Here is a 23,037-nt window from a genome sequence, read left to right on the forward strand (position 1 = left end):
CGCCTATTTTTCTTTGCTAGGGCTATTTTTGTCTCGTTGCAACCGTGTATAGGATGTGAGAGAAATCTACAGTAAATGTGAATTATTTAAGTAATATCAAAAGACGAATGCACATTGGGACTTGGCAAGTGAAACAAACAGTACAATATGAAGCTCAATAGATTAATGGCATGTCTATTCATTTTAATGGGGGAATGTGGAATGAACTCACCTTGCATCTTAAGGCATGAATAAAAACTGTAAAACGGATTCTGCTTAACTTTAAAGTCTCCCATTCAACAATATTTCTTTGTGAATAATTTTGTCCCACGTTCTATACAGAGCAGGAGTAACTAATAATTTTAATAATGTCCCTACAGGATTAAAGATCCCCAATGTAGGCACAGTAGGTTGACTCCAGCTGATGTTGTGTTGCACAGCTGTGAGTGTGTGTGTGTGTGTGTGTGTGTGTGTTTGTCAGCCTCTCTCACAACCACTGTCAGTGTAGTTATGCAATCAATGTTGCTCCCGTGCACTCAGAACAAGTGGAGGGTGAAGAAGGACTTAATGAGGTCTATTTGTGCACTCTACTCTTCCAAAATTTCCTCCTCGACAACTATGTACAAAATGGATTTGTAAAATGATTCCCACTTAGTGATGGTAAAACATTCATATTTGGAATTCCTTGCTCTATCGGGGTACCAAAGTTATTTTTGTTGTGAGCCTTTCAAATAATGTGTTAGTCTGGCCACTTTTAATGTCTTTAATTTGACTCGACAACCCTTGAGTGCCTCAATCAGGCCCGGGATAGTACAAACAGCAGGTAAACAGACAGACACGGCGGGTACAGCAGATGGCTGCAAAACGTACAACCAAACAAACACGTTTCACAAGTCTATTGGGAACGTTTATGCAGTCCAGTATCTGCGCAGAAATAAAATAGAATCATGAAAAAAAAAAAAAGAGGAATAAAGTCAAACCAATGTCATTTAGAAAAGATCTTAAACAGGTTGAACTAACAAGAGAGGAATTAACCATTACAGAAAACATGCTAACATGTTTTGCTGACCCTAAAAAAAAAATAAAAAAAAAATACCTGTGAATACAAACACGATTATGTAAGTGTTATACGTTCGGATAGTCCCTCACATAAATAAAGAAATAAATACACATTGTAATTAATATGCAGAACCCCGGCAGGCGCTTACTGTTAGATCATTAAACATCGCTGAGGGTGTGGTGACATTCAAATCTGTGATGGGATGGAAGAACAGAAAAAGTCACACTATACATTTATCTGAGAAAAGTGATGCAGGAAGCACACTAGCTGTAAATAAACAGCAGGATTCACAACAACAGAACACAAAACATTATTATTATTATTATTATTATTGCACAACTTCTGTTTCGGGTTTGAATGTAAAAGATAATTGCGAGGGACTTTGAGAGGGGGGGAAAAAAAAAAGAGGAAAAGGTGTTGATTGTATTACCAGACAATTAGAAATGAAAGAGCAATCACTAAACAAACCTACCTTAGACAATTTAAAGATACATAAGAAACACAGACATGGAAAATTGCTTTGATTTTACTCCGATTAAAAAAAAAAAAAAACACCTCATATCTTCCCTAACCACAGTCAACATATGGCAAAGAACAGTGTGCCCTCCAAGGTTTGATATCAACAAAATCAACTTTTAGTTCAAAATTGATTGTGCGATAATAATGCACAGAAAGTTCAACAGGTTGAAAGGAGCTCATTTTGTTTGCAGGCACAAAATACAAAGATGGCAAACCAAGAACTTGGCCAAACATGAAAAGAAGAGAGGACACAGAGGAGACGGCACCTTGTGTCGTGACAGTGACTTTACTTGACCCAGAATGAAATAACCAAAGATCTATCTACAGCAGTAGACTTTGTTCAAACCAGTGCTCCTGTTTTCACGGCCAAATGGAGGAGACAGCATATCAGCAAAACCATCAGTCATGCTTGCTTCAGACTGGAGCAAAGGTCCTCGAGTTTACTACAACTTGTTTGGTGGACTTTGCCCTGAATGATCTGATTCAATCTTCATTGAAGATTTGTCAATATTCTCCTTTTCATCCAAGTAAAAACAAGCAACAACAAAAAAAAACCAGCCCTTCAGGAGGATTGGAGTAATGTCAGACAGATTTTCTGCCTTTCCTTCATCACAACACTATTTGCCGTTAAAGAGCTGCAGGTCGAAGCGGACAAACACTTCCCCACTGGACACCTCTTGTAGCGAAAGACGCCGTGCTCCGCCGCCCTTGCTCCCCAGCTCTTTCTTTATGGTTGCCAAGGGAACCTCTGTCCGTCCCAGGAAGTCTGAGAAAGGAAAACAATCATGATAGTGAGTTGAACTGTTTTTATACAGATTCTAAATTTGTCAAGAAAAAAAAAAGAGAGCTGCTCACCAGAATTTAATAGCAAAAAATGTAAAAGTGGATTTCATTGTAACTCGTGAACATTTTATATGAAACACGTGAGGAGACGCCACGATAAGAGTGGAACTGACCATCAGGAGCAAACGGGTCCCTCTCATATATGGTGATCCCGAGAACGTCTTGGTAAATGTCCTTGATTTGGAACTGACAGTTGAAGTTCCACTTGGGGTACATGGTGTCATTAAGCGTTCGGGATGTGAAGACCTGAGATCCCATGGTCACCTCGCAGTATGGATTCATTTTCCCTGTGGCGGCGAGAGGATGGGAAGGTTGACGAGGATGAAAGGAAAGCAAGAGGAAGTACATTCAAAAGCCTCGAAAATACATGATCAGGACAACCATTGGAATACTCAAAAGCCAGCCAATTGTGCAAATGTGTTCATACTCACCACTGGACCTGACTGCTTTTAGCTCAGAGGCTTCCAAGACTGTGACCAGGAGACGGCCCATTCCAGTTCCCTTCAAGGATCGAGCTAAAACCACAAGCAATATTTATTCATCTACAGTGACCATCACATTTGCCGGGCAGAGTGTGAAATGCATACAGTGGAAGGCCCTGTCCCGCTTTTTCTTTTCCTTCTCGAGAGATTCTTCAGACGCTGCCTTGATCTTCTGAACCCAGGCTGTCCTGCGAATACAAAGGATCAGATTGATCATTTTGACCGGCCTCCACATATACTACTCGCAAACAGTTTTAAGATGAACAGATTAATTTAATTTAACCTTCTTTAAAATTTTGAATGCAACGCACAACATTTGTGTGCACGGCTACCGTTCATTGATGTTCTCCGTCCTCAGTATGTAAATCGTTTCGATGTGCGAGACGTGGAAGATGGGATCGTCACTCGAAGGATCGGGCAGTCTGACCAAAACTTCATTGAGCATAATAGGCTGCAGGAAAACACAGTCCGCAGATATCAATGCAAAAAAAATTAAGAATGATAATAAAAATGGTGTCAAGTTGATTGTGTCTTACCGGCTTGTACATTTTGAGCTGTGTGTTGTTCTTGGTGCTGAACAGTTTATCAATGCCGGATGAGGCGAATTGTTTCCCCGAGTGAGTCAAGAGCAGGAAGTCGTTGAAGAGGAAGGCCCAAAGTTCCTTGTTGCTCTTGACTTTGTAGATCTTGTAAACATAAGAAAGACAAATGCTAATCAACATCCACACTCAATAAGGAATAAAACAGAAAAGGTGACAAAATGTAAAATAAGAGAAGCATGGTGGAATAGCGGTTAAAATGTTTGTGTCACCTTGCCACTGTGGAGTAATTTTCTTGGGCCCAAACAGTTGGTGATAGAGTTAAAAACAATATTCTGTGGAAGGCAGGGAAGGAAAAAAAGATTTTTTTTGTTGAATTCTTTTTCTAGTTGTGTGGGTCAATGGCAGCAATTTACTAATGAACTCAAATTGCATTGAATCATTTTCAATTTGCTAGAAATTTGACCTCGGCTGCACCGTCACACAGGACATGATTTTGAATCCACTCCAGCCTATCCAAGTTCTCCGTATCTCTCACACCTTCATTGACCTGGTTGGTATAAAGTAAAATATATTCATTAAAAATAATTTTAAAAAATCAAGCGTGGCATACCTAAATCAACTCGTATGACACCAAAATAAGATAATGCACTTCATGCGTTACACACCTGCTGACAGAGTTCTTCTGCTATCTCCAGAGCTTCTTTTAGAGGGCCTCTATCAGGGTGACCCTCTGCAGTGCACTCTAGAATCTAAGATGAGACAAATAGAGGATATATATTTTTTTTTTTTGTGCTTCTGTTTTTCTTGGACACAAAACTCCACAAAAGTAGGTGTTGGACATGCATACACTTTTGATGTGCAGTGGGTAGCGTGTGATTCTCTGCATGGGCTTGAGCAGGAAGCTGGACAGCGGCATCCCTTTACATCTGTAGTCTGCGCTGATTTTCTGACAAATGACACCAAAGGTAAGATTCAAAATGCTTTACATGAGCGCAAATGAGTGAAAACCTATGCCAAGGCTTCAATCCGTCCAGTGGAAGTCGACGAGTAGGCAGAAAACACATTCGGAGGTATCCCATTTTTATCTTCTAATAATATAAGATTCATTTATTGTTAGATTTATAATTCATCATGATAATTTATTTTAGCAGGCTAATTATAGACACGCTCATCAAACACAGGAGAATTTAAATTCTTACTTAATACGTAAATAAAATTATTACTTTGATTGCTGCTTACTGCTCGCATCATTCTCTAATTCCAAAAGCTGGAGAAGAGAGTTTGGTTAGGTGTAAACTATGATCAGTAAAATTATAAAAATTCAAACTCTAGAAATAGTTCATTCTGCAAGGTGAATCTATACATTGCATACAAGTTTCACTTTTGTTCCCAAAGTTGAACTGATAAAATTCTATAATTCTATAATAAAAATGCTAATACATACAAGGGTGGGACATCACATTCTGTACAAAATGAAAGAATGAAACTTTGAAAAGGGTTATGTAATTACTATTCACTGTGTAAAACTAAAGCAGTAAATATATATATATATATATATATATATATATATATATTAGGATAATACAGAAAAACACATGGATGACTTCTCAGTCCTACCTGGAGGAAGCCCTTGAAGTCAGGCTCATTGTCAGTGCGAGTCTGCAGCAGTGCGACTCCTTGAGTCTGACACGAGCAGAAGCGGATGTACGACTGCATGTGGGACAGCTCGGCGACCAGAATGTCTCCCACCATGTGCACCGGCATGTTCTCCCCGCCGCTCTTCTTCCGAACAGACAACGCCCTGACAAAAAAAAAACATAAGGATGGAAGCAAACTGAAAATATTTGCAAACCTCATCTGGTGGATGTGGCACAAACCTGAGAAGTTTAGTGTTGCAGCTAATCAGTTCGTTCCAGTTGGCAAAGATCATGTTAATCTCTGAAGAAGTCAATCGTCCAGATTTCGACATAGGCTTATGGAAAACCTAAAATGATTAGCACAGATATTTGCCATGCGGATGTCCAGTTAACATGGATTGCTTTGTCGCACCTCAAGCACGGTCTGCAAGTCCTCCACGTATCTCTCTTCGGTCTGTAGCAGCTCATGAATGTAGCCTTGCCTCTTCTTCTCTAGCGGGCTCAGCGAGTCCAAGCTGGTCAGGTCTGCACACCCTACGGCGCACACAAAACACACAAGACGAGGTATTTGGGATGCAAAAACAAAACAAAATAGTAATTCAATAGAACTGAGCACTCAACCGCAAAAGCAACTTTACACTTTGTAAACATTTAGGGAAAAAAAAAAATCATCGTGTTAAAACTTGTGCTGTCGGGTCACTGTTGGGAATAATGAGAACACAACACGTGCATACTTACCGGATGCATGATTTAACATTTGAGAGCACTCCAAACTCACCGTTCTTCTTTCTGCTTCACTAACTAAACACTCACTGTTTACCTCATCCCAGAGGTTTAAAAAATGAAATCTGCTCTCTAAAGTCATCACATGAAGTACATTTCATGTATCATTCAAAAAAATATATATTTCTTTTTTTCTTTTCCTGAGTCCCTGTCTTCACATGTATGACTTTTCAACACCTTTGTCTTTGTCTCCCTCACCTTCTGGCTGTTTTCTCAGTGTTGCTGGTGACAGATTACAGATTTCTGTGCGCAAAATAAATCTGTTTGTACCAAAACAAGGAGAGGGACTCTTTCTTTGGTTCATGGTGGCATGTTTGGAACAAAAAGGTTGGTGATTTCATTTTACAGCCGTAGAAAAAAAAAAAGGTTAAGAACAGCATCTAAAATGAGACAAGTTATCTATATACAGTATCTTTTTTTATATGGGCGGGGGTATGAAAAATGGTTCTTTGACAAACATCAACCAGGGAGAATGTTAACGGTTGATTTGGTCAAGTCATCTTGCTGATAGACACACACACACGTATGTACGCGAATGAAGAAAATACATAAAGGAATAATAACACTAACACTTAAAATGTGAAATTCAACAAAGCTTTAATATTTTAAGGCAGAACCCAAAGAAAATAAATACATCATTCTGATCAGTGCGTTTTACCCTGTCTTCTTGAAGCCTTAAAATCTGACCAAAGCTTGCAAATACATTGAACCAGATCATTAAAACCTAAGCAGAAATTTGCCCTTTCTCTCATTAGCACAACATGGCAGCGCACTAGACACAGATTCTCCTTCAAGCTTGCATGCTGTTATTAAAAAAAAAAAATCAATATTGTAGCAAACATAATGATGCTTCCACTTCCACTGAGGATAATCTGAAGAAGGCACTAACAAACTTGATGAAAAGATGGTAGAAGTCTGGATAATATCTCTGGAGGCATTCTGGTGAGATAAATCATGGATGCCCCCCCAAAAGAGAGAATAGATGCTGAGCAAGAAGGACGTAAGTTAGGTGAAAAATAAAAGTGTAAGAAAAGCATAAACCATAGAAAGACCCACAATCCCTCCCCCCTCTCTAAATATATTTGTTGTGAAAAAGGCACAAAGGCTTATTGTTCTTCGTTGAGTTCTAAAAAGCCACTCTGGGGTGAGAAGAAGTCTCCAAAACATGACAATATTCAATTGAGAGTAGTCAGTAGATTAGGTGGGACGGTCCGGGCAACCAAATACTACTCCGTGTGCATTAATAGTGGGTTTCTCTGAAGCCGGGAGAAGGAGAGGAGGTGGAGCCCATTCTACCATCCTAGAAGGAGACAAGAGGGCAAGTGGGTGGGAGGGCAACAAGTGGAGAAATGAGGAAAGAGGAAAAGGTAAGATAGTCAGCAAGAAGCAACACGAGGAGGAGGAGATGGGATGAAAAGGAGAGATTAAAAGATAACAAGCAAGTACCACTTCGGTTTGTACCTAGAAGATTCCCTATAAGTGCTGATGGAGAGGGGGGGAAAAAAATCTCCTTAAATCACGAGTTGCAGGGCGGCATGGTTGAAAGGGAAGGGAGGAGATAGGGAGATTCCGGCTCCCCCTCAGACCTGTCCAAGTTTCCTTGAGGAAGATACTGAAACCCCCGAGTTGCTCCTGATGCTGATTCATCAATGTGAGTTACCCCACAATGAGACTGTAAGGGATTGTCTTGATATTTTATTCTGAAACCTGGGTCGAGTATTAAGTAAAAAAAAAAACAGTGGAACCTCTCAAATCCAACCAACCAGGAGTTATGTAGTTTAGAGCAGAACTAAACATTTATGGGAAAATGCTGCAAACCTCAGTGATTGGTAATATTAATAAAAGAAAGTAATAGATCTGTATTTGCTCTAACTTTGAAACAGCCATCTTTGTTTACCACTCATCAATGTTATGGCTGAGTGAACACAATTTATGCTTTTAATTTATACTTTGATAGAGTTTCTATGACAGCAACAGTTTGAGCCTGGAATCGATTTCCTGTATTTCCTACGGGCAAAATGTGATTCTAAATCAGAGAAGACCTGACGTTGCATTTTCTTGAAACGGATCATGTTTGAATCCAGAGGTTCCACTGTAAACTGTTTTGATATTTACTTGGCTTTGTTTAGGAATGATTTGCAGCTTGCATTGTACAATTATCGACAACAACGCACTGATTTGCGTGCTGTGCAAAAGAGCATAGACCAAGAAGAAGACTGCATGCCAAGTGCAACGATGATAGAACAGCTCCCACAAGCCACTTGAAACATGCTTATTACACGGAGGGAGAGAAAGCTTCACCGTATCATCCTACTACTACGTATTATGACTCAAGGGTGCGGTCGTGTGTACGTGCATTACTTACACTGGTGACTGGGGTCACCGTCTCCTGTGATCATCTTAACGTAATTGGTGGGGAACAACCCGGTAGTCCCATTGACTTCTCCCTTCCACCAATCCGGGTTGCTCTTGTCGAGGACGGTGATCAGCTGATTCGCTGAGAAGCTCAGATCGTCCTTGTTGGCGGCTACATAGTCGTATAGAGCGATCACCTGACACGCTCCTAGGGAAGAGGGTCATGTCAATGAGCCAAACGTCATATCTAAGGGCCTGTAAGTATTTTGCCATTCAGATAAAAGCTGTAATCCTGGCTGTGAAAATGTTTTACCTGACTGGACTGCTGGTGTGGATTTGCCGCTATTAGATGCCAATATTTGAATATGTGAGGAAGGAAACCAGCCCTTTTGCCGCTTTTTACCACGGGCCTGTTTCAAAACACACACATGCAAGCATCATTCTCACAACTTTGATCAGACAAGACACAGACTTTCACCTGCCGCCGGCTTTAAATGGACAACGTAGAGGACATTTAGTGCCATCTACTGTTCGGTAGTAGACGACTCGAGCACCACTGACCTGCTGCTCTCCAAGCCACCAGCCTGACGCGTCCTTGCTGAGGACGACAATGAGCTGGCCGTTCTCCAGGTTCAGCTGGCCGGGTACAGAGGAAGAATGGGGTCTAGTAACCTTGCCAATTTCTGTGCAAGAACAAATAGGAGCAAATTTTGTAATGGCATGGAGAGCGTAATATCACAATAAGGGAAAAGATACCAACCTCTCTTTTTTGTGCTCACCTGAAAAATGTAGATAAAACGATTTAAAACCACATATAAATTGGGCGACATTAACGAGAGCCAAAATCTCCAAAATCCTTACATCCGCTTCCTTAGGTTTGACGTAGGTGCCGGGAAAGGCGCCCGAGCGGTCGGCAATGACGCCGTTCCACCATTCTCCATCTTTCTTGGTCACTAAGATAACATCCCCCTCTTTGAACTTCAGATCTGAAGGTTCGGATGACTCATACGGGTATAACGCTGTGTACTCTGGATAGAAAAAGTGATGAGAAGCTTGAAGCCAGCCATGAAGTTGTAACCACAACAATGCAAAATTGTACACTCACGGCCAAATACACTCATCTGACCAATGTGAGGACAAGGCTAAGACATGTTGTCCTAAATTATGAACTCTTTAAAGTTTTGATCATAAAGCTGAGTTTCAGTTGTTACTAATGCTGTGGCTGAACATTACAAGATACATTCTCCATCTTAATTTCACCTTCAAATTGCTGACTGTTGCTCATCTCTGCACCAGCGGATGTGGAGTTTGTCACGCTGTGAACACAAACACAAGAGAAATAAATTATAAACGCCCTCAGAACTCATTAACACTGTTTGCAATTTGGTTTAGTGGCTGAAAATGATACAAAGCAGTATTCATGTTATTTCCCAGAGTTGCTGAAATAATCTTTGTTATGACTTGAATTTATCTATTGTGCAAGATTTGATAAAAAAATATTTGAATATGTTAAAACGATCTTGTTTATTTTTTTGTGTATTTGAATACATACTCTGAACTGTCCCCTTCGCCCACAAGTGTGACGTAAGACTTGGGGAACCAGCCCTGTTCTCCGTTCAGGTTTCCCAGCCACCAGCTGTCCTGTTGTTCTAGCACCTGAATCACATCGTCCTTTTCAAAGTTCAGATGGTTGTCAGTCTTTGCGGTCCAGGAGCACAAGGCCTGGGCGAGCAGGTTCCCTACCACCTGCTGATAAAATAAAAATAAAAATAAAAACGTTTCCATGCAGATAAGTTTAGACATCGAAAAGCTTTCTTGACGTGGTTGGAAATGATAACAGTTCTTCCAGGTAAGCTATGTCAGCCATGTCGATTGTGTGTGATATCATCGTATAATAAATCCAACAACGATGACTTACCTGTCCTGGTGTGTCTGAGTGAGTAGAGTTTGGAGAGTGTGTTGGGGTGAAGGCAGATTTAGTCCCGGCTACTTTTGCCGCTTCAAGAGCATGAGAAAGCTGCGACTGAATGGGCAACTTCGGAGGTGGCGCGGGGGCTGCCGAGTCCGACTGGCCCACCCTCTCCACGTAGCTCTTTGGGAACCAACCCATCAGACCTTGTCTGGACCCATACAACCAACCCTCCTCTGGCTCCACAGTCTCATCCACCTAACAGAAGAGGAACGGACATTTTGAAAGTGAGGAGAAAATGTATGAAGATAATTGATTTGATTTTGGAGGGCAGCCCTTGTGAGGTGATTGCAATCATACCTCGATGATTTCATCCGCATTGAACGTGAGCTCTTCGTGGTTTCGCGCCGTGAACGGGTAAAGTGACCTGAAGGGCGTAAGAATCACCGACTTGCCGGATTGCACGGTCCGTGGTTGCCGGCCTATGGTGGCACATGAGCAATTTGAACCAAACAAGAAGCTCCTCATTCATCATCTGATCATCTCGCGTCGTATTGACTTACCTTTCCTTTCCTCCAGTCCTCGAAGTAGAGAGTTGAGCTTCTCTTGAATGTCAATCTTGCCTCCTCCACTGGACTGATGCTCCTTTCTCTTCTTCTCCTCTTCTTGCACCTTCCTCTTTCTATCCTCCTCTGCTCTTTTTCGTTCCTCCTCACGCCTCCTCCGATCATCTTCCTGCTGGTGCTGAAGCATTCGTTTCTCTTCCTCCCTCTTTCGCCTCTCCTCTTCCTGCTGCTCCTTTCTCCTTCGCTCCTCCTCCTCCAACCTCCTCCTCTCCTCAGAGTCTCGGACGGCTGCGTGGGCTGCCCTCTGTCTTCGCCTTTCCTCCTCCACCCGCTCCATCTCCTTTCTTCGTTCTTCTTCAAGCCGTCTCCTCTCCTCTGCCTCCTGCTCTTGCTTCCTTTGGCGTTCTTCCTCCAGCCTCCTTCTCTCCTCCTCCCGCTTCAGTCGCTCCTCCTCTTCTTTCCTTTTCCTTTCCTCCATCCTTTTATCCTCCTCCAGCTTCTTCCTCTCAGCCTCCAACTGCCTCCTCTCTTCCTCCAGTTTTCTCCTCTCTTCCTCCTGCCTCTGTCTCTCTATTTGCCTCCGGCGTTCCTCCTCCTCCCTTTTCCTCCTCTCCTCTTCTTCTCTGCGCTTGCGCTCCGCCTCCTGCTTTGCCCTGAGCTCTCGTTCGGCCTCCAACTTTGCTGCCTGGATGAGAGCCTGCCTTTCTTTCTCCTCCTCCTCCCTTTGTTTAGCCTCACGTTCCTCCTGAAGTCTTCTTTGGCGCTCCTCTTCGTCCCTCCTCAACTTCTCCTTCCACTGACGGTCCTTTTCTAGCTTGATAAGCCTGCAAAACGGATGAAAACACGAACGTGAAAATCATACAGCAGGTTCGATGGCGTTTCACTTGTGTAAACGTGTAAAAGACCTTTGAGCTTCTTCCTCCTGCCGCCTCCTCTCTTCTTCCAGTTTCCTCCTCTCCTCGTGCTCCTGCTTCTTTCGAATCAGCTCTTGCTTTTTGTCCTCTTTGATGCTTCGCAGGTTCTCGAGTGCTGCCTCCTGCATTTGCTGGCTCGCTTTTAGTTCCTGATGCAGATGAAAAACAGGGGATGACTGGACTAACAAGTAAGGGGCTGAGCAAAAAGAGTAAAAATACATGGTAGAAAAGCAAGGGGGGGGGCGGTCAAAGCATAAAAAAATGGGGATAGCCAATGACACCAGCCGATAAAAGGTATTCAAAGTTGAGAACGACAAGAAGAATGAAAACCTTCAGCAGGTAGAAGAGATTACGCAGGCAGGCCAGCAGTGAGACGACTGCCTCAAGCAAAGCGCCGTTAGCACCCGCATGCTGCAAAGTTACAAGATGAAGGACAGGAGGAAGATGCAGAAGAAACAAACAACAGTTGAAGGTAGCAAAAGATAAGGTTAAAAAGGAGGAAGCAAGTTGGACATAATGCTATGTGAGAACATTATGAAGCAAACTTTGTCCTTCATAGACAAGGTGTGTTTGCGCACAGACATAAAAGCGGCTGAGACAAATGGAATTCTTTCCGATGAATTTCAAAAGTGGTGAACTAACCAATGCCGATTTGAAGCATTAAATGTGTTGATTGCATATTTACTGGCAATTAGCATTCTAGAACAAATGTCACGAACAGACCAAATGTATCCACTATCTGCTGTTGAGTAAATACATGCCCCGGGCGACTATGAGGAATTAAATGACATAAAGCGTGACACAGTGTGACCCATACACACACACAGTCATATTGAGTCATATTTCATGTGACTGCAAGCTTTTTAACTGATGCAATGTCAAGTTGCTATGATGTTGCCTTATTCTACCTGCATGTTTTTGTTATACCGGTCCAGCTCTTCCAGTTTGGCGGCAGTTTCTCTCTCGAGGGCTTCCAACTGAGTTTTCAGGTTTGTGCATGCTCCTCGCTTCTGGGTGACATTGAGCTTCATGTTGGAGATGGTGGACACTACAAACATAGGATGAGACAGCATTGGTATTTGACTTTCAAATACTATGGGAAATCTATTTTTATGTATTTGAATTATTACTAATGTGTCAAGCGTTGCATTGGGTTACACGCTATACTCGTTTCTGTGTTTCTTATGATGTCTTTTGCGTCAGTTTGCAAAAAAAAGAAATATTACCGCCAACACCAACCTGACAGGTTGTTCACAGCCATGCTTTGGAGTGTCTCTGTCAGCCTTTTCTGTTCTGGTGTCAATAGGGTTAATTTCTTCTGGAACTCCTGTCAAAAGGTTTTGTTGCATTCAGCAAACAAAATAGTCATCACAAAGAGTTGGACATAAAACCAACACTAACCTCAATCTGTTGCTGAATGTTTTTGATATCAAGATGGCGCGCATCTTTCCTCTGATTGATAAGGTCCAGCTCGGTCTTGGGAAGCTTCTTCTTATTTTGAATGTCGTGCAAACGGTCAGAAATTTGCCGTTGTTTGTTACCCTTGAGTGTTAAGACACAAAGAATGACCTGAAATCTCCACCCAGGTTGGCGCAACTTTTACAATTGAGGCTCCAGTTGCTTCACAACACTAACCACAGCTTCCAACTCCATCTCCAAACTCCTTTTCTTCGCTTTGAGCTGGATGATGTCGTTCTGCTCCTGCTGCTTCTTTATTTGGAGCTCGCCTCTTTTCCTCCTTTGAAATTCCTCCTTCCTTTGCCGCTCAAGCTCCCGCTGTGCAGCCTGGAGAGAATCCAACAAAATAAAGCAGGGTGACGCCACCGGAATTATTTTGTACGAGTAGAACAGTTGAGCCAGAAAACTCCTCCTGAAATGTGAAGGGTTTCTCGAGAGAGAGAGCCTCACCTCTTTTCTTTCAATTTCTCTCTGACGTTCTTCTTCTCGCTGCCTCTCCAACTCTCTCTGGCGCTCCAGCCGCCTCTCCTCCTCTTTCCGCCTCCTCTCTTCCGCTTCGCGAGCTTCTTTCTCCCGTCGTTCTTGCTCCTCTCGTGCCTTTTGAGCTTGCCTCTCCTGCTCTTTCTTTTCCGCTTCCAGCAACGCCAATCGTCTCTTCTCGAGCTCTGCATTACCGCGGTCTATGTTGGCTTTGAATTTGTCCTCGAATGACACTAAAGGGTGACAGGTACACAACTTTAATGCTTCCTGTAATCACTTACAGTCTAGGTTAAACTTCATTTTGAAGTAAAATCATTTGAAACAGCAAATTATATGAAAAAAGGGAAGAAAAAAAAACTGACTGTTGCTTCTGGCTTGCTGTGTCAGTTCAACATCAAAATTATCATAAAGAGCCGCATAGTTGGACACACTGGATCCATTTGCAAGGCTCCTGTGAGAAAGGATGATATCATTCAGGCAGCAAATAATGATGATGTAGTCATGTGGTGGTGACTCTTTTGTCATTTTATACCGCTGTGTGGGTGGCACCAGGTCAGTTGGCAGGGTTCGCGGCAGTGGTTGCCCACTCTTGGCTACATCTACCAGATGCATGGCCAGGATGAACTCCTCGGCCGAAAGCTTGCCATCCTTGTCCACATCAGCCAAATTCCTGTAGAAAGGTTTAATTATTGAGTGTATTATGTTATATTTCGATTCAAATATACAAACAAAATTTTGTCGCTGGCCACATGGTAATTATAACTTTGAAGCCAAATAAACGTATGATACTACTACATAATGTATACACGACAATTCGATAGCTCCTCGATAGTTGTCATAGAAGTACACATCACCATTTACAAATAACTTTGCACTTATAAACACAGACGTATTTCCTTACCAAATAGAGGCTAGCTGAGTCTGACTGAGCATTGTGGTTGCCATGGCACTTCTCACCTGCTGACCTGCAGACAAATTGAATGTTTTTTATTTATTTAAAATGTTCTTACATAGTAATCCAGCCTAGAATAATGTTTATAGTCTTTGTCCCCATTTTTGTATAAAAACCAAAACTGAGTGATTATATTTATTATTAATTCATTTGAAAGGTAGAATTACATGACCTGCTATGCGGGCAATTTCAGCAGAATGAGGAGAAGATTTAAGAAAAAATATATATTTTCATCACAAATACGTACTAAAGTCAGGTGACAATGTGGGAGAAAGAAATTGATGTATGGGTGTGGAAGGTTTGTATAAGGCACGACTATAAGTATTATGTGAACAAAGGTAGGTGGGGAGGCTACAATAATTCCCCATAAAGAAATGAATTTGCTTTATTTATTATGTTGGGACACACTTTAAAAATCCTAACCGCCCTGCAAGTCAGGCAGGCTTGAGTAGGTGTGTGCTCATTGTCTCACTATGGCTATTTCAGAAAAACTGGTCCAACAAGCCTGCCATTCACACAAGCGCATACACAATTGCCAAGATAGTCAATGCTTGACGCAATTCAGATTCCAAAAAAGAAAGCAAAAAAAGAGGGAGGGAACATTTATGAAATCAACGGTTGTTCATGAACATCCACGCCTGCATGCCGCACATAGTTGGCTTTTGTGTGACCTAAGTGCACTGTGCAAATAGTCACTTACACACTCACACACACATACACACACACACACGCAGTACCAGTGAGGTATCCCGTCATCTGCTTGTCCAAGACGTTGAAATGCTGCCTATATTTGAGTCTGGAGGCATGTGGCACGCCCCACTCCCCGAGGCCTGCTGCCATTTGAGCAGTCATTGAGGAGGTTGGCAAAGTGGCGCTGCAGCAGCACACAGAAAAACAAAAAACAAATACGAGCTAAAAACACCAATATATTGAGGCTTGGTCCTCGCAGTCTTCAGATGGATGAATAATAAATGATGTATAGCGTATAACTTACAAGCATCCCACTAGATAAGTGGCTGATAATGTGAAGGGCTATTGCTTTGGGCATTGAAATATTCGCGTGTGTTTGTGCGTGCGTTGAGTGTGTGTTACCTGGATGCAAGGGGAGAACCGTAGGAGGAAGCAGAAAGTGGAAGACCTGAAAAATACATCAACATAAATTCCATTCATTTCTAGACGCATCAGCAAGAAGATGGACGACACACGATATTGACAGCAGTATTAGGACACAGCCATTACACTTTTACTCATAAGCAGATTCAGGGGTAAAGCAAGGGGATAGATAACCTTTTGTTTATAGTGTATTCTATGGCAAAAATACAAATAATCAAGAGTGATCAAATAGTTTCCTGTATTGTAAACTACATCAGTAGCAGGACCATATGGATAAATCATTATACATATAAAAACAACATAAATATTGTGTACCAGTGGCCAAGGTGCCAGCAGCCATTGGCTGAATAAATCCCAGGTTGTGGCCTGCCATTGATGGCAAAGAGGTAGGTCCTGGGGTTGCCATGGATACAGGTGTGAACATAGAAAGGCTGGTGCCAGGCATCATGGACATGCTCGGCATCATCCCTAAGGCATAAACACGTGACAAGCTAATTAGTTAGATGATAGCCAATTTGCAGGACAACAATCCACCAAAAGGCTGTGTCAAGATTTTTGGATGTAAATCTGTTGCTTCAGAGCAACAGTTCGAAATTACTTTAGCGTGTGATCAGTACCGTAGCTGAGATTGGGAACAGCTACTGGAGGTTGCTTCATGATGACTGGCAGGACAGAAGGAAGCTGCGTTCCCTGCAGTTTGAGCTTCACAAGCTTCATCGCAATGGAAAACTCCAACCTGTCCATCTTGCCATCTTTGTTCATGTCAGCAAGAGCCCTGGGATTGAGCAACAAAATTGTTAGTCGAGGATAGTTTTTTTTGGGGGGGTGGGGGGATTTGTTGTTCCACAAATATTTCCTACCATATTTCAGCCAGAACTGAAGCAGGTAGCCCCGACTGAAGGAAAAACTTCCTTGCCTGCTCACCTACAGAAAAGAAGATAAAAGACAGGAAATTAAATGACTTGAGAGCAATCTTGCTTTCAATAATGACCAAGATAAACCTTATAGATAAAAAAAAACTAAAAACTGTGAACTTATGGATGCACCTGAAACATAGCCCATTGAAGGGGCGAGGGTATCAAACTTCTGGTCATGTTTGAGCCTCTCTTCTGGAGTGACAGCCCACACATTAGCACCACCTGCAAAAAAAATTTAACATAAATAAATAAATAAATAAATAAATAAATTACACAAGAATAAATAACTGTGAGCATACCAATATAAGGCAAACTAACACTATAAAGATACATATGTCTTCATAAATTGGGTTGGATGGACTTTACCGAGTCTTTATGCGTCCGAGATATTTTTAGAGAGCTCTATGCTTCCAACCATGTATAAGGAAAGGGCTTTTCAGGACCTTCTGACAATACAAAACCAGATCTTCACTGTACATGCTATCTTGGGTGACTTTAGTGTAGACAAGAGGAACAGGAGAAACCTGACCTCAACCCCTTGAACTCTGACTTTGCAAATGTTAAAAAAATTCCCAGAGACACTCCAAAATTTTGGAGGAAGTATTTCTAGAAAAGTGGAACCTGCATAGAAAGCAGAAAATCCATAATGTCTTCCAATTCCTATAAATGCTATATGGCCAATGTATGCTTTTGACCTTGTCATTAATCTCACTCACGCTCAATTGTTTCTAAATGATACATTACACTAATGACCTAAACACACAGGAAGAAGAAGCCTTATTAAAATAAAATTACACTGATGATCATTACCAGGAAGCAAAACCGTCACCTGAGAAAAGCAAAAAAGCACTTGGCACTAAAAGAGAGACGGCACACAAACAGCGAAGATACTAGACACTCCCTAAACTAAGTGCTAAGTTAAACAACCACAGAAACAGATTTAACGTTAGTGATTGAGAGCTGTCAAGTAAATCCATGGGAACATGCAATACAGCTCAATGAAATAAAAATGAGAAATGGTAGTTGCAAAACTAAAATAAGAAACAGTAGATGTGGCACATATTATAATGAAGTCCACTTGCACACAAAGGTTATCTATCTTATTATCACTTTCTCCAACAAAGACGACTATTCAACCATACATGCACACAGTGCACTCATCCGAACAAGGAGCCAGCTTACCATTCATATTTGCTGGTGTCGGGGACCCGGCGAGGGGGTGGAACTCCCGATAGTGTCCTCAGCTACTGCTTTGAGTCATCTGCAAAACAAACAGTGGCAGCCCAGTCATCAGTCAGCACTGCTGCCAGGACAGAACAGTACAGCACAGCACAGCAACAGTACAGCAAGCCGTGGAACGAACAAGGCAAGCAGGAAGCAGCTTTTAGCCAGTCAGCACAGTCTAACAGGGCTTCTCCTGTTCCCCTCTGGCTGGGTAACTCAGACCACCTTCCAAACCTTTTAAAGCAGACTGGGAGAGGTACCAACCCTATCCGCAGTCACTCTTTAATGGTGCTAAAGTGAGGGCATTAACATTCACTGTACACCTTTTGTATGAAACATACACGAAAATATTAAATAGCAATTTTGCTTGAGGTGAGACTGACTGGGAGTCATAGTGTACATGCTGCACATATTCATACCACGTTGATTTATGTCACGTCAACGGTTTTCGCGCCATTCATTCTTGGTTCGCATGCTTTGAATGAACACGACTCAACATGTCAAGGTTTATAAATCTGTCAGTCAACTGTCAAAAGAATACAGTGAGGGGAAAAAAAATGGTGACAGTGACAAAATGGAATTTATGAAGCTCCTGTGGTCACACAAAACTACAAAACTTGTCATGTATGACAACACTAGCAAAGTGTTAAAAAATATTCAACGATGACTTATACAGTTAATAAAAGTTCAACCATGGCGTTAGTCTGATCTTTTGAAATCTGAACAGTCTTGAGCAGCTTCCCTTAAAAGTAACCCGGCGTACAGCTTTTCCGAGATACGAGTCATCGCTCAGGTGATTTTTTTTTTTTGTATGCGTGACTTGTAAGCAGAAATTTGAGCGACCAGCCCCAGATAATTAGAGCGGAACTCAATTGATCTAATTTCACACAACAGCAACGGTTTGGCTGATAGTAAACCTTAGAAAAAAAAAAAAAAAAAAAAAAGGTCAAGCTGTTAATGGCCACTCCCAGTTGACATTTATTATTGAACTTAACATAAAACAAATAATTAACATGCAATACAAGTGGCTTTAGTTATGTGCATAGCGGCAACTCTGTTACTGTAACAAAACTGCTAATACCTTTCAAGTCAAAAAAGCATGGAAATTATGTGAGAATTGTGATCGTCAACGCAGAAATTTAACATTAATGAAAACAAAGAGAGAATACAAAAAAAAAAAATTGCAATAATGTAGCTTCAGTACACCAACACAAAACAAGGTTTTGGGATTTCTCATTGAATCAAACACCTCGGGGTGTCTTAGATTGACTTGGAAGTTCCAAGCCAGTTGCGATCAAGTCACTGCTCTGGGAAAGAAATGACCCGGAAGAATGACAACCAAATGGGGACACATTCCAGGGTTTCTATGCAACATTTCCTTCCCGGCAATCAGAACCAAGCATTTCCTCATCACCAGTCAGCTGACAGGAACCTATCATTGACTTTGGCAGCACGACAGCTTGGACGTGACACAGCAATCTGAGAACCAAAACTCCCAAATGGGACAGGAGAACAACAAAAAATGCCGAACAAGTTATTTTGGGAGCTACAGTTACAGATGGTCAAAAAACACAGTTTGGGGAATAATAAAAAGGCATAACAAGAGTGAGGGAGGGTTTCGTTGGACTGATTGTACTCAATCGATGCCCACAGGGATCGAAGATCAAAGCGGGAGACTAATCTACTGCCTGCCATCTGTCGCTCTCCGCCTCGTCTCTTCTTTTGGGTCAGGTCCTTTCCTTTGGTCTCAGTTACATACTTTCTCCTCCTTGGTTCAGAGCCCGTTATGCTTCTGGAGTACAAGCATGTCTCCCAGAGGATGCTTTCACCCAATTTTGCTGCTTAACTCATATTTCACAAACACAATATGAATCAGAATGATCACTGCCTGACTCGGAGAACCAAAGACTCGTCACGCACAATGGACCGACTATAGTCAGTTTAGACCTCTAAACATCTCTAAATTATTCCTATTGACATAGTTTGACACAAATATGCACAAACAAGCCTTCTGTCAAAGTAGCCATGAGTTTCCAAATGAATTCAGCAGCCTCTTTAATATTTGCATTGCAACAGACACAGCAAAGTTGACTGGGCGGCAGAGTGCGAGAACACAAAGAACGGCCAGATGGAACACAGAGAGAGTATTCTCGAAGTAAAGCTTACACAAAAGCACTGTTTTGATGGTGCTAGATAAATGGAGTTGCTTTATTGCAGAATTTCATAGTGTTCAGTAGATAAACTCAACTCACCAGGAGATTTGAGTTATTATATGTCAAGCTACTGTCCATTAAAAATAGCAGTATGAAATCCTACTTCAAAAGTAAGTATCAATGCTACACTAACCAGAAAAAAAGTGCTAAATTTGTCCCTTTAAGGGTCCGATGGCTCGTCACTGGGACAAATACTGTAGACATAAAAAGGGTACATTTTGAGACTGTAACAATTTCTGCTGTTTGTAGGCAAATATGTACATTTGGGTATTTATTTGTCCTTTCAAAGTACAGACAAGACATTTCCACTGATAAATACTTGTAGAAACTCCAATAGCACCATTCATGCACTCACAGGCAGACTTGGAACGGGTTGTGTTGGACTTCTGAGATTCCACTGCAGTGCCCAGCGCAGACATTTTTTTGGTAATAAACTGTCAGACATTAATTCTACCATGTCTACAGACTGCAGTCTGTCATTTCACTTGTGGCTTGCCTGTTCTAGTCTAACCTCAAATGCTTCAACTTGGTTTCAGCTGCTGTTCAAAAGGTCATGCCTGTCTCACTCGCTATGTACAAAACACAGAAGTGTTGGATAAATAGCCTACCTGGCACTGACTATGTGTTCTAATAGTAGCAATAAATCTGGAGATGTAATTCCAATCAGTGCATCGTTTAATAATAAACCATGCAGACATTGAAAAGGGGGTCATACTGAGCTAGACAGATGAGAAATAAAACCTCAAACCATTTCCTTGTTCTTATGTGTCTCCCGCTTAAATAAAATGATACCTTGACTTATGAGTGACCCATTTTATGAGTTCTTCAAGAAACTAGCCACAGAAAAAAGAAGGAATTTTGCACCAAGAGCAGTGAGCACTAACTACGGTGGCCGTCAACTTCACATACATCCTATATATATATATGAAACTGCGAATTTGCATCAGGCCAAATCTTGACCACAGTGCAGAAAATAAGAATGTTGCTAACAACATTAAGACTACTGTTATTATTGCTAGCCTCTTTTTGGCAAAAAAAAAACAAGTTGCATGTGGGGTTGGAATAGTTGCCAAATAATGCAAAAACGCTGCTGTTGGCAACACTGCAGACAAAAGTCTGCTAGGTCTTGCTCGCTAGTACTAGCGGCCACATGTTTGTTGTAGAAGTGCCAAATAGTGTGGCAAGCCACCAAGGGTGCTCAAGTAAGCAAAGCAGGTTGAGTCAGCATGACAATTCCGACTCGTGATTGAAACGCCGGCTTTTAATGGTATGTTATGATCATGTGGCTGGCAGGTGAACGTTTAACACAAACGGAAAACACATTTCGCAAATCTGCAGGGGCCTTTTGAAGTGTTTCATACCATGCTGAAGTGTTGCTGCAGGGATAATCAAGTTTGCAAAAAAAAAAGTTGCAAAGCACAATCATGCCTGCTACAGCTGTATTTGAAAACTGTAACTAGCCAAGGGAAATATTCGATAGACAAATCTCAAGACACGCCACCAAACAAAAATGTCACAAAACATAAAATGATCACATTTTTTATTTACACACAAACTGACTTAGTCAGTGGGGACTTGGGCTTTATCATCCAATGTTTATTTGTCAGCCATGTAAACTAAATCTAATAGAGCTGTTCAGTGTTTGCAGTCAGTAGTGCATCATCGAAGTTATAGTCCGAGAGGCCATCATTATCCAGTAAGAATGTCATACTAAGATGTACACTAACAGTGTTGAGCAATGGCCTGTAAAGCAGAGCTTCTCAAAGTATGGGGCTCGTCCCACCTGTCAGACTCGTATGTGGGTTCCCTGTATGGGGAGGTGACCTAAGCACAATTCAGTTGTGTTTAACTTTTTGAAGCAATGGATTCATATTTATTCTATGAAAAGAAAATGTTTTCAAACTCTTATTCGACTATGTTTTTATTGAACTTTTTATGTGCAAAACGTTTTAGTTGAATCATTAAGTGATTTTAATGCTGTTATATTAAAGTACAGTGTTAATGGGGTTATAGTGTTTCATAAAATTAGGTACACTTTTTACGAATACAACCTCGGTCATCTTTCTTATTTATACATAGACAGACTACATTAATTTAATGTTGGCCGTTATGGTGCAATTGTTTATGTGGAGAAATAAGTCCGAGGACCAGTTTTAAGAAAATCTGTAGTTTCAGTCCTGGATCTCTGTGCAAGTCACAAATTCTCAGATCTCTCGCCTGCTTCCTACAACCTGCTCAACGAGTTTCAATGACATGCAAATCCACCTTCACCGATAGTCACGTAAATATGCATTTGAGCATGTAATCTAATTAAGAAATTCACAATTTTGCTAGAAAGCACGATTTATCTCCCAGTACCAATGACTTCCCGTTGCATGGCACTGAGTTTCACCATTTACATCATTGAGAAGCAGATCAGATTTTCCCCCCAATTTGTGACATTAATAAAAGCAGTGGGACACGACACATTGTTTGAAAGCATGATAACACTCCTGAAAGGGCAATTTACAACAATATTTTAACTTACCTCTGGTTGATGTCTTTCGCTAAGGTCAGTAAAATGACACATTTCCGAGTTTTCCAAAAGTCCCAAGTTAATATCTTGCTCTTGCCGACGACTTATCCAATGAGCAACAAAAGGGAAATATAAAGCGTTGAAAGTTTTTAGTTTTGCTATTACTTCTCGGGAGGACCTGTTGCTGACAGCTCGTTGAGTCTGTCACACCAACAACATGGCTGACGACCATTTGGCTGCTTGCTCTGCTGTTGCCCAGTGGTTGCGCTGCTCCGCGGGGCAGTGACTGGGAGGAGAGACGCGGTTCCCCGGGGTGGAACAAAAGTGAAACGTAAATGATAGCGGGGGAGGAACAAACGTGGAAGAGGAGTGATGGATGGGGTGACGTCAGGAGACAAGATGATCTCGTCTACCAACTTGGAGAAAATTAGAAATGTAGGTATCCATCAATTTCTAAGTTACATAACCCCATAACAACCGCGTTGTACGTAAACGTCGCTGCCATTTTGAATGTGGCAATATTGCGCAATTTAATTAGGGCAGAATCCCCCTGCCACAACGTTTTAACACGGAAAC

General features: G+C 41.6%; 1 protein-coding gene across 3 annotated transcripts; it reads right to left on the bottom strand.

The window, feature by feature from the left end:
• Window positions 1–716: 716 nt before the first annotated feature.
• On the bottom strand, window positions 717–22,896 carry itsn2b (intersectin 2b). 3 transcript variants are annotated; one of them, XM_085906740.1, is made up of 41 exons: window positions 22,474–22,896; window positions 17,692–17,770; window positions 16,639–16,731; window positions 16,453–16,516; window positions 16,210–16,367; window positions 15,908–16,060; window positions 15,572–15,617; window positions 15,217–15,353; window positions 14,429–14,492; window positions 14,060–14,197; window positions 13,890–13,978; window positions 13,498–13,760; window positions 13,225–13,374; window positions 12,991–13,131; window positions 12,829–12,916; window positions 12,498–12,637; window positions 11,920–12,000; window positions 11,581–11,738; window positions 10,673–11,499; window positions 10,470–10,591; window positions 10,119–10,367; window positions 9,753–9,949; window positions 9,461–9,516; window positions 9,062–9,228; window positions 8,961–8,979; window positions 8,762–8,883; window positions 8,514–8,610; window positions 8,211–8,408; window positions 5,475–5,596; window positions 5,303–5,409; window positions 5,043–5,226; window positions 4,273–4,371; window positions 4,091–4,174; window positions 3,889–3,972; window positions 3,695–3,757; window positions 3,420–3,569; window positions 3,216–3,334; window positions 2,989–3,071; window positions 2,833–2,916; window positions 2,515–2,688; window positions 717–2,324 (listed from the first exon to the last, which is right to left on the bottom strand). In XM_085906740.1, the coding sequence occupies exons 2-41, from the start codon at window positions 17,696–17,698 to the stop codon at window positions 2,176–2,178; spliced, it is 5,526 nt and encodes a 1,841-aa protein (XP_085762866.1). In that variant the 5' UTR covers window positions 17,699–17,770; window positions 22,474–22,896; the 3' UTR covers window positions 717–2,175. The 3 variants fall into 3 exon arrangements, with proteins under 3 accessions (XP_085762866.1, XP_085762865.1, XP_085762864.1); XM_085906739.1 differs by lacking the exon at window positions 11,920–12,000 and having other exon boundaries at window positions 718–2,324; window positions 9,753–9,946; window positions 22,474–22,893; XM_085906738.1 differs by lacking the exon at window positions 11,920–12,000 and having other exon boundaries at window positions 719–2,324; window positions 22,474–22,892.
• Window positions 22,897–23,037: the final 141 nt, after the last annotated feature.

The sequence above is a fragment of the Syngnathus leptorhynchus genome, chromosome 3 (assembly GCF_054491065.1).
Source record: "Syngnathus leptorhynchus isolate UIUO chromosome 3, UIUO_Slep, whole genome shotgun sequence".
Taxonomy (NCBI): domain Eukaryota; kingdom Metazoa; phylum Chordata; class Actinopteri; order Syngnathiformes; family Syngnathidae; genus Syngnathus; species Syngnathus leptorhynchus.